At 34.2% G+C, this 14,686-nt stretch overlaps 1 protein-coding gene across 2 annotated transcripts in view; it reads left to right on the top strand.

Annotated features, from left to right (window-relative positions):
- HECTD2 (HECT domain E3 ubiquitin protein ligase 2) overlaps nucleotides 1-7,306 on the top strand; it is a 106,355-nt gene extending 99,049 nt beyond the window's left edge. For both annotated transcript variants that reach the window (XM_051981633.1, XM_051981632.1), the window contains one exon: nucleotides 7,153-7,306. In XM_051981633.1, the coding sequence (XP_051837593.1) occupies nucleotides 7,153-7,273 (121 nt within the window). In that variant the 3' untranslated portion in view covers nucleotides 7,274-7,306. The remainder of the gene's footprint in view (nucleotides 1-7,152) is intronic.
- The last annotated feature ends 7,380 nt before the right edge of the window (nucleotides 7,307-14,686 follow it).

Below are 14,686 nucleotides of genomic sequence, written 5' to 3' on the forward strand. Positions count from 1 at the left end.
AATCAGATCAAAAAAGGAAAAAATGAGAAAGAAAACAAAATATAAGCAAACAACAACAAAAAGAGTGAAAATACTATGTTGTGATCCATACTCAGTTCCCATAGTTCTCTCTCTGGAGATAGATGGCTCTCTTCATCACAAGATCATTGGAGATGGCCTCAGTCATCTCATTGTTGGAAAGAGTCATGTCCATCAGAATTGATCATCATATAACTGGAAATTAGTATGGCAGAAATTAGGCATAGACCCACACAACACCATATACCCAGATAAGATCAAAATGGGTCCATGACCTAGGCATAAAGAACGAGATTATAAATAAATTAGAGGAACATAGGATAGTTTATCTCTCAGACTTGTGGAGGAGAAAGAAATTTGTGACCAAAGATGAACTAGAGACCATTACTGATCACAGAATAGAAAATTTTGATTATATCAAACTGGAAAGTTTTTGTACAAACAGAACTAATGCAAACAAGATTAGAAAGGAAGCAACAAACTGGGAAAACATCTTCACAGTTAAAGGTTCTGATAAAGGCCTCATTTCCAAAATATATAGAGAACTGACTCAAATTTATAAGAAATCAAGCCATTCTCCAATTGATAAACGGTCAAAGGATATGAACGGACAATTTTCAGATGATGAAATTGAAACTATTAACACTCATATGAAAGAGTGTTCCAAATCACTATTGATCAGAGAAATGCAAATTAAGACAACTCTGAGATACCACTACACACCTGTCAGATTGGCTAAGATGACAGGAAAAAATAATGATGAATGTTGGAGGGGATACGGGAAAACTGGGACACTGATGCATTGTTGGTGGAGTTGTGGACAAATCCAACCATTCTGGAGAGCAATCTGGAATTATGCCCAAAAAGTTATCTAACTGTGCATACCCTTTGATCCAGCAGTGCTACTACTGGGCTTATACCCCAAAGAGATACTAAAGAAAGGAAAGGGACCTGGATGTGACAAAATGTTTGTGGCAGCCCTGTTTGTAGTGGCTAGAAACTGGAAAATGAATGGATGCCCATCAATTGGAGAATGGCTGGGTAAATTGTGGTATATGAATGTTATGGAATATTATTGTTCTATAAGAAATGAACTGATGCTAAGTGAAATGAGCAGAACTAGGAGATCATTATACACTTCGACAATGATATTGTATGAGGATGGATTCTGATGGAAGTGGATTTCTTTGACAAAGAGACCTAACTCAGTTTCAATTGATAAATGATGGACAGAAGCAGCTACATCCAAAGAAAGAACACTGGGAAATGAATGTGAACTATTTGCATTTTTGTTTTTCTTCCCGGGTTATTTATACCTTCTGAATCCAATTCTCCCTGTGCAACAAGAGAACTGTTTAGTTTTGCAAACATATATTGTATCTAGGATATATTGCAACATATCTAACATATATAAGACTGCTTGCCATCTAGGGGAAGTGGTGGAGGGAGGGAGGGGGAAAATCGGAACAGAAGCTAGTGCAAGGGATAATGTTGTAAAAAAAAAATTACCCTGGCATGGATTCTGTCAATAAAAAGTTATTATAAAATAAAATTTAAAAAAAAAACAAAAAATTGATCATCATATAATATTGTTGTTGTCATGTATAAGGATCTCCTGGTTCTGCTCATTTTACTTAGCATCAGTTTATGTAAGTCTCTCCAGGCTTCTCTAAAAACATCCTGCTGGTCATTTCTTATAGAACAATAATATTCCATAGCATTCATATACATAATTCAGCCATTCTCCAATTGATAGGTATCCACTCAGTTTTAGCTGGTAAATTCTCAATTTTATTTGTATTTTTTATTTTACAAGGTTGGAGCACTGTCTTTTAAAAAAAAAACACATTTCTTGGTAAAATACATCCTTTTGGCAGAATATATTTTCATTTTCTCCTTGTGCCTTCCATTTCTTCTTTTCTATCCATTTCTAGATATCAAAAATTATTAATTAACACATATGACAAGTCACTGTGACAATTTGGCACATTCTGAATATCAAAAAATCTCTGAGCAACAACAACAGAAAATTATTAAGCCTGGACCCCAGTATTAATCCATTTGTATAACTTGAAAATATCATTAGGTGACTTGCCAAGTAACAGGTTCCATTAAAACACTCCTAGTCACAATGTAGTAAATGTGAAACCCCTAGCCATAGGAGAAGCTTAGTGCTTCTGAGGATCTGTTCCTTCTGAGAGATGTCAGGTTGGCCCAGCCAATCATAAAGGTTTCTGGAGAGTTGTAGGTACATGTATGAGGCCATTTCTCAGCCCTGTCCCATTTTATACTTGTCCTCTCTTACACTACATTGAGTTTAGCTACTGTCAGAATTCTTCAAATTCTGTGATATTCCTGATGCTATTATTGCAGCATGAAATTTTATATTGTTTGGATGAAATGGAAATGTCAAGAGATAGAACACCACTAACTAATATAGCATTACTTTCTATAGTTTTCTACTTGAAAGATCTTGTATAACGTTTTTAGTTCCTTCTTAGTATTATTTGTTAGATCTTAACACAAGGTTTATAGTCAATGTGAAGGTCACCAATGTGATAAGAAAATCAAGCAAGCTGTGAAATAGATAGTTTTCATGAGTTTCTGTGGCCAAAAAAGAATCTCTCCTGGCGACTGTTCCTCCAGTGATGAGCTTCTGTTCTCAGACAGCAGTTATCCAGATTATCCCTGTACCTACACTCAAAACCTTTCCAGCTGGGCAGGGACTGCTGTTCCTTGTGTTTCCCCAGCACAACACTCTGGAGCCACCTTTCTATCACAACATTGGATTGGAGGAAGAGTCAGGCTCATATAACACGATTTTGAAATATACCAATATCTGATTTCTAAATTATGTTCTAAATTTAATAATGACTTTTATGATATTATGTAGAAGTTAGGAAACTTTAAGGTGGTACCTACATATACTCCTTTTAATTTGAGAAAAATATGGACATTATTTATTATGATATGATCAAAAGTAGAATTTTTTAAAGCTATTATGCTGTCCTTAGTCTGTGAATATAAGCATCATGACTTAGGAGAATATGAGGTTTGGAATAATAAAAACTTTGGTTTCAATCCATGCCTCTGTGCTTTCTGACAGTATAGCTATGGCCAAGCCAAAACTTTCTGAGCCTCAGTTTCCTCATCTGTAAAACTGAAACAATTCTATTTGTGCTGTCTGAGTCTCAGATGAAAAAATATATGTAAAGTGCTTTGAGAATCTTAACCAAGAGGTACATTTGGGTCTATATGATTTTATGATTTACCACCATTAGCATATATTCATGAGAATATGAATAATACTTTTTATAAAGACCAACTTTTAAAGCCTTATAATTTTTTTATTATGTTGGGAATGGATATGAGTTTAGGTTTAATTTTCTCAGGATTTCTTCCTTAAAATTACTTTTCTCTAGTTAATTCTGTTCTTTATTGGTTATTTAAAGACTAGGGTTTAGACACACAGAGAGAAATTGAGACAGAAAGAGAGAAATAGAAACAGAAAGATAGAGAAAGGGTACTCTTCAGAACTCCAATAATTATACTTTACATATTTGAACTGAGTTGAAAATAGCATTCAAACTCTAGAGTCATATGAACTGGATCTAATTTAGAGGGAGAAGAAAGGGGGAGGGAAAGGAGTGTTGCAATAGCCAAGGAGAAATAGTACTCTGTTATATTCATATCCAGGGTTGTAGGAAATCTCAGACTATAATTTGGATATAACTCCAGGTCTCCATAGATATCCTGTAACAAAATACAAGGTAATGTATGTGTAACTTTTCAGACAGCCTTTATTCCACCTCCAGTGAAAATGTAAAACTACATAACAGACATTCAGTATCCAGCAGACAAATTTTCCTCCCTCTCCAGTAAATCTTATCTTCCTCCAGAATCCTAATATGCTCCACATTTGTAAGAGCACCCTGTGGTTTGGATTCCTCTCAGATGAGTTTGGGGTTGTTAGGAAAGAAACGTTCCAATAAATCCCTCTTTCTCTCTAAAAAACCCTACAGGCACATTTATCCTTAAGATCCTACCCTCTGTTTGGGCTGCCCCCAGGAGAACACCCTTATGTTGCTAAAGAGAAAACTTCTATCAGATCAGACCTAAATTGTCCAAATAAGTCACAGTAATGGTAGAGGACAAAGTCCAAATCCCTCTTACCCACCATATCCGAATTTTAATGCCTTGCTATTCCTCCAGCTTTAGATACAAAGTACAGGATTACTTCTTCCCAGATGGCCAGAATCCTCCTTCTCATTGCTCAATAGCTAGATTCTTAATTGTGCTGTCTATAGATTGTTCTCTTCTTTATCCAGAAGGCTGGAATTAAAGAATTCTCGTTACTTGTTCAAATGTTTCCTCTCTATTTATCTGCCATCTATGTTGGAGAGGTTATAATATAGCTTTTCCAGTCTGGGCCAGGAGCTGTTTCCAGGACTCTCTTCTTGAGCCATGTGAGGGAAAACTTCAGGAGGCTTTCCATGTACTTCTGCCTTGGGGCAGAACTTCTACTGCTTTAAAAAGAGAGAAAAGTATCAAGTCTACAACTGAACAATTCCTACTTAAGTCAAAGGATAAGGACAAACAATTGTTTTTTTTTTGTTTTGTTTTGTTTTGTTTTGTTTTTTTTTTTTTTACAAAATATGCATATTTTATACAAAAACACATATATACATACATATATGCAAAATACAAAATAAAAATTACAAAATATGCACATTGCAAATAGAGAAACTCAAACAATAGAATCTCTGTTCCAATTTTTTTTCCCTCCCTCCCTCCACCCCCTCCCCTAGATGGCAAGCAGTCCTTTATATGTTGGATATGTTACAGTATATCCTAGATACAATATATGTTTGCAGAACCGAACAGTTCTCTTGTTGCATAGGGAGAATTGGATTCAGAAGGTAGAAATAATCCGGGAAGAAAAACAAAAATGCAGAGTTCACATTCGTTTCCCAGTGTTCTTTCTTTGGGTGTAGCTGCTTTTGTCCGTCATTTATCAATTGAAACTCAATTAGGTCTCTTTGTCAAAGAAATCCACTTCCATCAAAATATGTCTTCATACAATATTGTTGTCGAAGTGTATAATGATCTCCTGGTTCTGCTCATTTCACTTAGCATCAGTTCATGAAGGTCTCACCAGTCCTCTCTGTATTCATCCTGCTGGTCATTTCTTACAGAACAATAATATTCCATAACATTCATATACCACAATTTACCCAGCCATTCTCCAATTGATGGGCATCCATTCATTTTCCAGTTTCTAGCCACTACAAATAGGGCTGCTACGGGACAAACAATCGTTAAGAAAGAAATTGCAAACTATTCACAACCATGCAGAAAAAAATGCTCTAAATCACTGATTAGTAAGAGAAATGCAAATCAACACAACCCTGAGATTTTACCTTACCCTACAAAAATGACAAAAATGGCAATGGCATTGGAAGGGTTGTAGAAAGATAGACATACTAATATATTGTTGGTGAAGCTGTGAAATGACATGATCATTTTGGAAAGCAACTTGAAATTACTCAAAGTGACTAAAATACCTACATCCTTAGGATCAGATAGTTCATTATTAAACTTATACCCAAAACAAGCTAAAAATAAGGGAAAATGTTCATATACTATAGCAGCATTCTTTGTGATAGCTAAAAATAGCAAACAAATTAAAGACCAATCAGTTGGGGAAATAGCAAACAAATTAAAGACCAATCAATTGGGGAAAGGCTAAACAAATTGTGATACATGAATATAATGGAATATTACTGAAATATAAAGCATTATGTGCATGATGAAGACAGAGAATCATGGAAAAGATCTACCTGAACTGATGCAAAAGGAAGTAACCAGAGTAAAAAAAAACAATATACACAATGACTACAATAAATGTAAGTGGAAAGAACTACACATCAAAAAATAAAATCAAAAGTAAATGTAATGAAATTATGAAGATCAAGTGAATTCAAACCAAGAATTCAATTGAATCCTATATGGAGGAGAAAATCCCCAGGTGTTACATACTTCATATGATTTCAGATCAATTTCAGGTTTTTCAATGTATTCCAGTTATGGCTAACTTTCTTTTCTTCTTCTTAAAAAACCCTAGTAGACACATGATATAGCTTTCAGGGAGAAGAAAGAAGAGGAATAACAGGTTATTTTTATGCCATAAGAAACAGAAAATATCAATTAAAATTTTGAAGAAAAAAGAAAACTTCCCATTTATAGTCCATCACAAAAGATTGGTTTCTCTCAAAAGCAGTTCATCACTGAGGAGGCCATTATTGATTCATTCATACTTCCTGAGATCCATCTTTTAGGAGGTACCTTTATACATATTCCATAGAATGATAGATATCAAGAGAAACCTCAACGTTTTTCCATTTGCAAAAATTTTAAGCATTTGCTCACTCACTGAATGCTTATCAAATTGATCAGGGAACTTCTATGATTAACCCTTGAAAAGAGAAAGAAGGACTAATTGTAGAAACACTAAATAAAGAAATACATCATCAGCAAAGAAACATGAGGAAACTTGTTAAAATAAGAACCCCAGAAGGAAGATAAAGTTTATGGTCTTTGAAAGCAAGATTATGTAAAAGTTGAATGTATCAGATGCCTCCAAAATGTGCTCAATACACCTATCTAAAATTCAAGATTTCCTCAGGAAATCTGGAAGGCTTGGTTTGATCACCTAACTTTAAGAGAATGGGGACATTTAAGGGAATGGGGACATTCAGGGCAGTCAGCAATTTGAGGTTCACTCTCAGCAGCTCTGTCCTTTAATATTCTAAGACACCAGGAAAGATTGAAACCACTTCTTCAGTAGACTGCAGGCTGGTGTTTACATCTTCCAGAGCATCTGTCATTGAAAACTGACAATCCGCAAAGGGTTCCAATTGGCAAGAATACTGTGGTATTCAAATACTTTTTTCATAATTGCCAAATGAATTATAAAGTTTAATGAAACCTTGATAATCATACTCTAGTCCACTGTAGCCTTCACCAAAAAGTTTCTTCCCAATTGCTATTGATCTCAAGTAAAGTTTCTCTACATTTTCATATTTTGGCTTTATTTTTAAAAAATGGATTACTTAAAGTTTATTTTTTTTCTAGGTTACCTGTGGCCCATACCTGCTTCAACCAACTTTGCCTGCCTCCTTACAAAAACAAAAAAGAGTTAAAGCAGAAATTGATCATTGGGATTTCAAATTCAGAAGGTTTTGGGCTGGAGTAACTTTGGACTTGAAATAAAGTATTTTTATATGTAGCATCCACTCTCTTCTCATTGTGCCTTTAACCTTTTCATGCTTCTGTCTTCAGCACTACAATAAGCTAAACAATTTTCAAATGCTAACTTTTTGGATTATTAAATGTGAAGTACATTTAATCTACATATACTTTTCAAAAATTACAGAAACTTTGGCACAGGGAGGGGGGTAGTCAATAGGTAAAAATAGGATTTTTTTTTAGGATCTCTTTTTATAGCACTTTACCAGTCTCCATAATTATGTCACATGTGCCACTAGGGGATTGAAGTGCAATAGTTAATGCATTTCTAGAATAGAACCCAGTGGCAGATTATGTGTTATTAACACACAGTAGCAAAGCATAAAGCTACAACATCATTAATATAAGGCCTGTAGCCATATTTTCATACAGAACTGAATAATTTTAATTGCAATGGAAATTTACAGTGTTTTTAATATTCTGGCTTTAGTTCTATAAGGATTAAGCCGATTGTTGAAAAGCATGTAAATAATTGCTGGGGGGTGGAGTTTTTAATAGTGCTATTTGTTGCTAAAGATTTATTTTTTACTAAATAAATTCAGGGCTTTAGATGTGTATACAGCTTTTACAAATCAACAGGGATGATTGTACAGGAATACAACTTTTCAGACTAACTGGGCTTAAGATATATGCATTTAAGTATCATGGTTAAATATTAAGGTATTTACCTATTGAAATTAGCAGAAAACTAGTTACTTTGAAGGCCTTCTGATTTGTATAGCCATCATGTTTTGAAAAAAACCTGGAGATCAGAAAGTGAAATTTAACCAAATTAGTTGTGAATGAAATAAATCCTAGAACAGCACAAAATGAAAGGACTTTTCCTTTGAAAAATTGACTGATGGCTTCGGCTTATGTCTGGTCTTGTTTTTAATGGCCAGTACTACTGGAACCAACTTTTGGAAAAATAGGCTGAAATATAGGGCAAAATTGTATGAACATATCATCAAGCAAGATTTAGTATAGATTTGATATTTGGACCAAAATATTCATTTCCCCTCAACAAATTTTAAGTATAAAAAATACAAAAGTTCAAAGCAGTACATAAGGAAAAGAGCTGAATTTCATTTCAAAGCTACTGATGCATTTTTGCATTAGTAAAAGTGAAGCAATTTTCTTAGTCTGTGACAGGTTTTTTTCTTAAATAGAGATTTATTTCCTGGAAACATTCCTATATTTTCTTCTGACAATTCAGAAGCTGTTATTGTTGCAATAACAACAAATGATGCCAGCATTTATTACCAGCAAATACTCTTTTTAGGTACACTTTCCCCATCTTTTTCTGAGTTTTGCTATCTTCTTGTTATATCCCCAGCAGCAGAATTCAGCATGAGTGAAGAAATGAATAAACTCATTCTTCTGGGGTTTTAAAGCAACCAGTGTTTGGAGGAAAGGGCGGACCTTTGTATGAACTTATCTCTCCTTCTCAAAGTGGCTCTGAAATACTTTGGGGATCTTAAGTGATCTGTAGTAAATAGTATCTTTACTAAGAAAATATAGAGGCTAGAAAAAGGTAGCAAACTAACTGGTTTAGTTTGTTAATCCATGTGCAAATAAAATTGCTTCTCTGTCATGCCGCCTGAGCTAGACTGGGAGGTGTTTAAAGTAGGTTGATAATAACTAATAAGCACAAAAGAATTCTATGTAAGTAATCAGGTTTAAATGTTTAAGATGTAAACAAAGCTCTTATTTGATAAAAATGATTTATGGTTTCTTGTGCACGTTTAATGATGTGTCTATATACATCAATAGCTATGTCACTTTAGAAATATTCAAACCTGTTGTTTTTAATCACTTATACCCACAATTAACTGGAAAATTTGTGTCTGTTATGAAAATGAAAAATACAGCTGTTTTAATCACTAAATTACACATTGCCTTTATTTATTTATGCTCTCTCTGGTTTTAGTTTACAGTGTAATAATACCTCATTTTTTAAAAAATAACACTGCTGTTCTATTTTGTTAATTTTCAATTCCCTAGTCAGTTCATGTAGTTACATTTTTATATATCTGTTGTTAATAAACACTATTCAATTTTTGTATTTGCCATAGTAAATTAAAGTATTGCACAATATTTCTTAGTAATTATAAAATGTCTCTAGTTATTCTTTATTTTTAATCTTGACTTCTTCATTCCAATTATAAGGTATTTTTTAAGCTCCCTTTTTCATAATAATATGTATTGTAACAAGTTGTTTATAACTTGAGTATTAAAGTTATGCTGTCTTTCAGGACTCATTTCTTTTTTAAAAAGTTCTGCACCAAATCATTTAAAGGAATAAGCTTTGACTGTCTTGGAAATCCCACATCCACATACTTTTCTCTGAAATTTATCATTTCAGATCTGTATATTTGTTTAAAAAAAAAAACTAGCTTCACAAAACTAGCTATGCACAAAACCTGAGAATCTGGTTTCCTTTCCCTCCTTACCCTCCCCCCAGTATTTGTTATGCTTAAAAGGAAAAGACATAGAATGCAAGAAAAATTATAACTCACTCTTAAGGATTTTTAAGTACATGATTTTGTGTGATTCTCACAACCATCCTCAGATATAGACAGGATGATTCAGTTTAACAATTAAGCATTTACTACATGCAAGTCATTGTTATTCCCTAGGGAAACAATGGCCAAAAAGAAAATCTGACTTTGTCTTCAAGGAGCTTATTCTCTACTGAGAGATTCAACATGAATACAGTGGAATAAGTGAAAACTAAAGTGAAAAGGATGAATGCATAGCTGGTAGATCAGGAATGGGTCCCCAAGAACTAAGCAGTGAAGGAAGCAAGGGATTTAAAGAGGTATTGTGGGGGACAATAGAATGCTGAATGTGGGGTCTAACAAAATGTTGTGAAGGGGAACAATGTAAAGAAAATTAAGGAAGGAAACTGGAGCAAGATTGTGGAGGTCTTCAAATGCTAAACTTTGGATTTTTAACCCAGAGCAATAGAAAATCCCAACAGACTTTTTCATTTGAGAATAACATAGGGCCTGTGCTGTACAAAGACCTTTGACATAGAGGATATACTGGAGGGTAGAGCCAATTACAAAGCTATTGCAATAGTTCATGAATTAGTGGGATGGCCATATGAGTGGAGAGAAGGGAATTAAGAGGGGAGATATCGTTAGGTAAAAGTGATTAGGCAACCGGAGTAGGTCAATTATGACAGCTGAGTGAGGAAATAATGGTTTCCTCAAAAACAATCAGAAAATTTGGAAGAATTTAGAAGTATAGGGGGCAGGATGAGTTCCATTTTGTATATGTCTTTGAAACATCAAGAAGTAAATGTCTAGTAAGTAGCTGACAGTGTAAGACAAGTTAATTAGGAAATTTGGAATAGACTCATCTGAGTAGGAATGCTAATTGAACTAATGAAAACTGGTATGATCACCAAGAATAAATGCAAGAAGACATAAAAAGTGGATACAAGAAAGATCCTTGAGAGACATCCATGCTTAATGGGCTGGAGTCGATCACCCAGCAAAAGAGAGAGATAAGATAGGGAAGAGATAAAGTGAGAGAAGTCCCAGAGATCAAAGTGGAAAAAAGATATATGTATGTGTGTGAACATATATGCATACCTGTATATAGACATATAAATATTCTTTGTGTGTATGTGTATACTTTTTTGAAAGAAAGAAATGATGATAATGATGATGGAAAGTGTTTAAAACTGTGTAAAGGAACACAAGAAAAGGTCTTTAAAAATGAGCAGTTCAAAAGTCGCTGGTAACCGTTAGATAAAAAATTTAAATTGAGAGGTGAACTCAGATGACCAGAGACAGAAAAGTGAGTTGAGAGTGAAGAAATGGAGTCAAGGAACCCAGACAATGCTTTCTAGGAATTAAGCTTTGAAATAGAGAAACGAGGATAGCTTGAAAAGAAGGCAATGTCAAGATAAGATTGGGGTTTCTTTGGTTTTTGAGAATTGGGGAAACACGGATATGGGATCATAGATTTAAGGTAAAAAGAGACGTCAAATTCAACCAGTCCACTCTCTTCATTTTAAAGATGAGAAAACTGAGGCTCTGGGAGTGATTAGGCTAAAGCCTAAGTTGACTCCAAGTCCTACTCTCTTTCCACTACACTATCTTGAATTAAACATCAAAAAAGGAGTTGTTCTATTTCTGTGAGTTCTCCAGCACAGAATACGACTCTTCTATACCTGTAGTGGAAACATTCTGAGCAGTTACAGACCAAGAATTCCCCAAAATACATCATCCAGTATCCAATCTTCTGCTGATGAACTGCTCCAAACTTAGCTTAGTTTGATCCTTACACAACTTACATGCTACATCCCTGAGCCTATATTTGAAGCCATTCCAATTTGACAGAATGTTTCAGAATTTTTTGCTCCACTAGAGAACCCTCTATATAATCGTACATTTATCGTGTTTATGTCGTAAACAGTTCACAAAACAATTCCCACTATCTCCTTTCTCCTTTCTCCATCTTTTGAGGTCTTAAGACAATACCCACTCCTTAAGAACAATCAGTACAATTTCCAAACTCTACATAAAATTTGTAGGTAATCACTTTGTTTAAAAAGCCCCATAGAACTTAGGAGACTTTAATGGTCAGCCAGTCCAATCTTCTTCATTCTACATATAAGAAAGTTGAGGTCCAGAGAGTAAAGGGATTTTTCCATTCTACAGTTTTGACATCTAAAAATCCCAAATAGATAACATTTTTAAATCTTCATTTTATAGTCTCCTGACGTCCTTGACTTCTTTCAAGTCTCAGGCAAATCCTCCTTTCTACAAGAGCCTTTCCCAGATTCCCTCAATGCTAGTATCTTTCTTCTGAGATAACCTCCAATTTATCAGACATATATCTTATATGTCTATAGTTGTTTGCATGTTGTTATCGACACATTCAAACATGCTTTTCTTCAGAACATTTTCACCAATTTCTATTTTCACTTTTCTTTGCCTCCCTGGTGTATAACACAGGTCTGGTAAATGCTCATTGACTTCTTAACTTAAAATTCTTCTCCTTCAAAATCCATAACCAAAGTCAAGTCCTCAGAGGAAGAATAGAGCTTCTAGACTCTCAATAACTTAGGAGTGGTGGTATTATGATTGATCCAAAGAAAGCTGTGATCAAATTTTCCATAAGGTAGCAGCTCAGAGGGTCCAACATGATGATTCCCCCTTGTCTCTCATTGCTCTAATTCTTAACTAACCCTTTACCTGCTTTATCTCCAATTATCTCTATTTATTGTCCTCTTAGTTCTTTTTTCCACTAAAGAAGTAGATTGTAATAGAAGTCCTGAACTTCAAATCAAAACACCAGGGTGCTAGTCCTCCTTCTCCCCTATACAAGTACACTGACTATGGTCATTATTTACTATTTTTGTATCAATTTTGCCTTAGGTAAAAGTTATTGTCACTTTTGTAGTAACCTTTGGCAACTGGGATCAAAATCTTTCTTCTTATGTACTAAGAAAATCAAGGCCATTTGACAAAGTGATCATAGGTTTAGAGCTGAAAGGGACCTTGAAGGAACCAACTCTTTCATTTTACAAATGAGGAAACTGAGACCCAGAAAGCTAAAAGGGCTTTTCCCAGATCACCTTGGTGGGTTATAGTAGAAATGAAATTTGAACCCCCTCTCAGATTTTATACTGAGAACACTCTCTTCTTTCAGAACATGGCTCTGTCCTGGTTTTCTATTTATCTGACTACTTCTTAATCTCATTTACTAGATCATCATCCCTCTCTTCCTACAAATTAAGGGTATTATCTAAGTCTTTGTCTTGGACTTTTCTTCTTTTTTATACCATCTTTCTTATCGATCTCATCAAATCCTATTGATTAAATTATCATCTCTAAACAGATAGTTTCCAAATCTATATATCCAGTTCTAATCTCTCTCTTGAATTCCAGTAGAGAAATCTAATACTGATTTTTACCTTCTGAACATCTGATGTCCTAAAAACATCTCCAATATCCCAAAATGAAACTCAAATTCCTCTCCTTACAGAACATTCAGAGTCTATATGGTCAAAGAATCCTTCTAGTTCAATCCATTTCTGAACAAAAATCCTGATCACAAAGTGATCAGCGAGCCTTAGCTTAAAGATTTCCAGTAAGGAAGATTCTACTAGCTCTCAAAAGAAACCCTTTCTGCTTTTGGTCAGCTTCAGTTTGTTAGGAGTTTTTTTTTTCTTCTATTAAACCTAATTTTGGCTCTTTATAGCTTCTACTTATTGTTCATAGCAGCTAAACTAAGATATTAGAACAAGTCTAAACTCTTTTCCAATTAATAATCATTAAAATAACTTTAAAACAGTGACTATGTCTCTCAAATCTTATCTTCTCATGAAAGATGAGATGTTATTATCAAAACTTATTTCATACCGTTTAAAAAAATAGAAAAGTTAATCAATGGAAAAGAATAAGCTAAGTAATCAAATCTATAAATAATCAAAAACAGCAGCCTGATATTTCACAAACTCAACACAAATTACTAAATTGTTGTTTTTACAAAAACTTCTGAGAAAATTGGAAAATAGTTTGACAAAAATTAGGATTATACCAACATATTGCACGATATGCTACAATAATCTTCTATTTGGATAAATAGCTTAAATACAAGAAGTCATAACATAAAATATTAAAGAATGGTTGAATGTACTATGTACTTCTGTGATTAGATAAAGGTTTAAAGAAATCTGGTGATTACAAAAAAAAATAGAGTGAATAATTTAGATACAAAATCAATGTGTTTAGAATGAATAAATATTGGAAGATGTGTGGTAAGACAGGCACACTAATTCACTATTGGTGGAACTGTGAATTTGTACAGTCATTCTGGAAGGCATTTAGAAATAATATTTTTATGTTACTAACTTGTTTGTCCCATTTAGCTCAGTGATAACAGTGCTATAGCAGAGAAGTCAAAATCAAAGGGATATGTCCCCCATGTGCAAAAAATATTTAAAATAGCACTGAACTTTAGAGAGAATATGGCTTTGCAGAAAAATCAATGAGGCAAAGAACCCAGAAATCAGGTATGGGCATATTCCATAGGAAGATATATTTTCTTCTTCTCAGAGTCCTAGACTCCAAGTTCAAAGATCACTGTTTTTGTGACACTGTGGGTACTCCCACATCCAGTGTCCTTAGTCCTTCTGGCAACATTCATTGATTGACAATCAGTTAATCAATAAATATTTATTAAGAATCTACTATGTGCCAAAAACCAGACTAATCCCAGAGTTAAAGGACTACATATAAACTTATATTGGATTTGCTCAACATGATTGTGACTCATTCTTGCTTCCTTTTAGCAATACCACGAACAAGAACAGAGGTGCTAGATAGTGGGAATAATCCGATGTTGGACAAGATTTAAG

This window comes from Antechinus flavipes, chromosome 2, assembly GCF_016432865.1.
Source record: "Antechinus flavipes isolate AdamAnt ecotype Samford, QLD, Australia chromosome 2, AdamAnt_v2, whole genome shotgun sequence".
Classification (NCBI taxonomy): domain Eukaryota; kingdom Metazoa; phylum Chordata; class Mammalia; order Dasyuromorphia; family Dasyuridae; genus Antechinus; species Antechinus flavipes.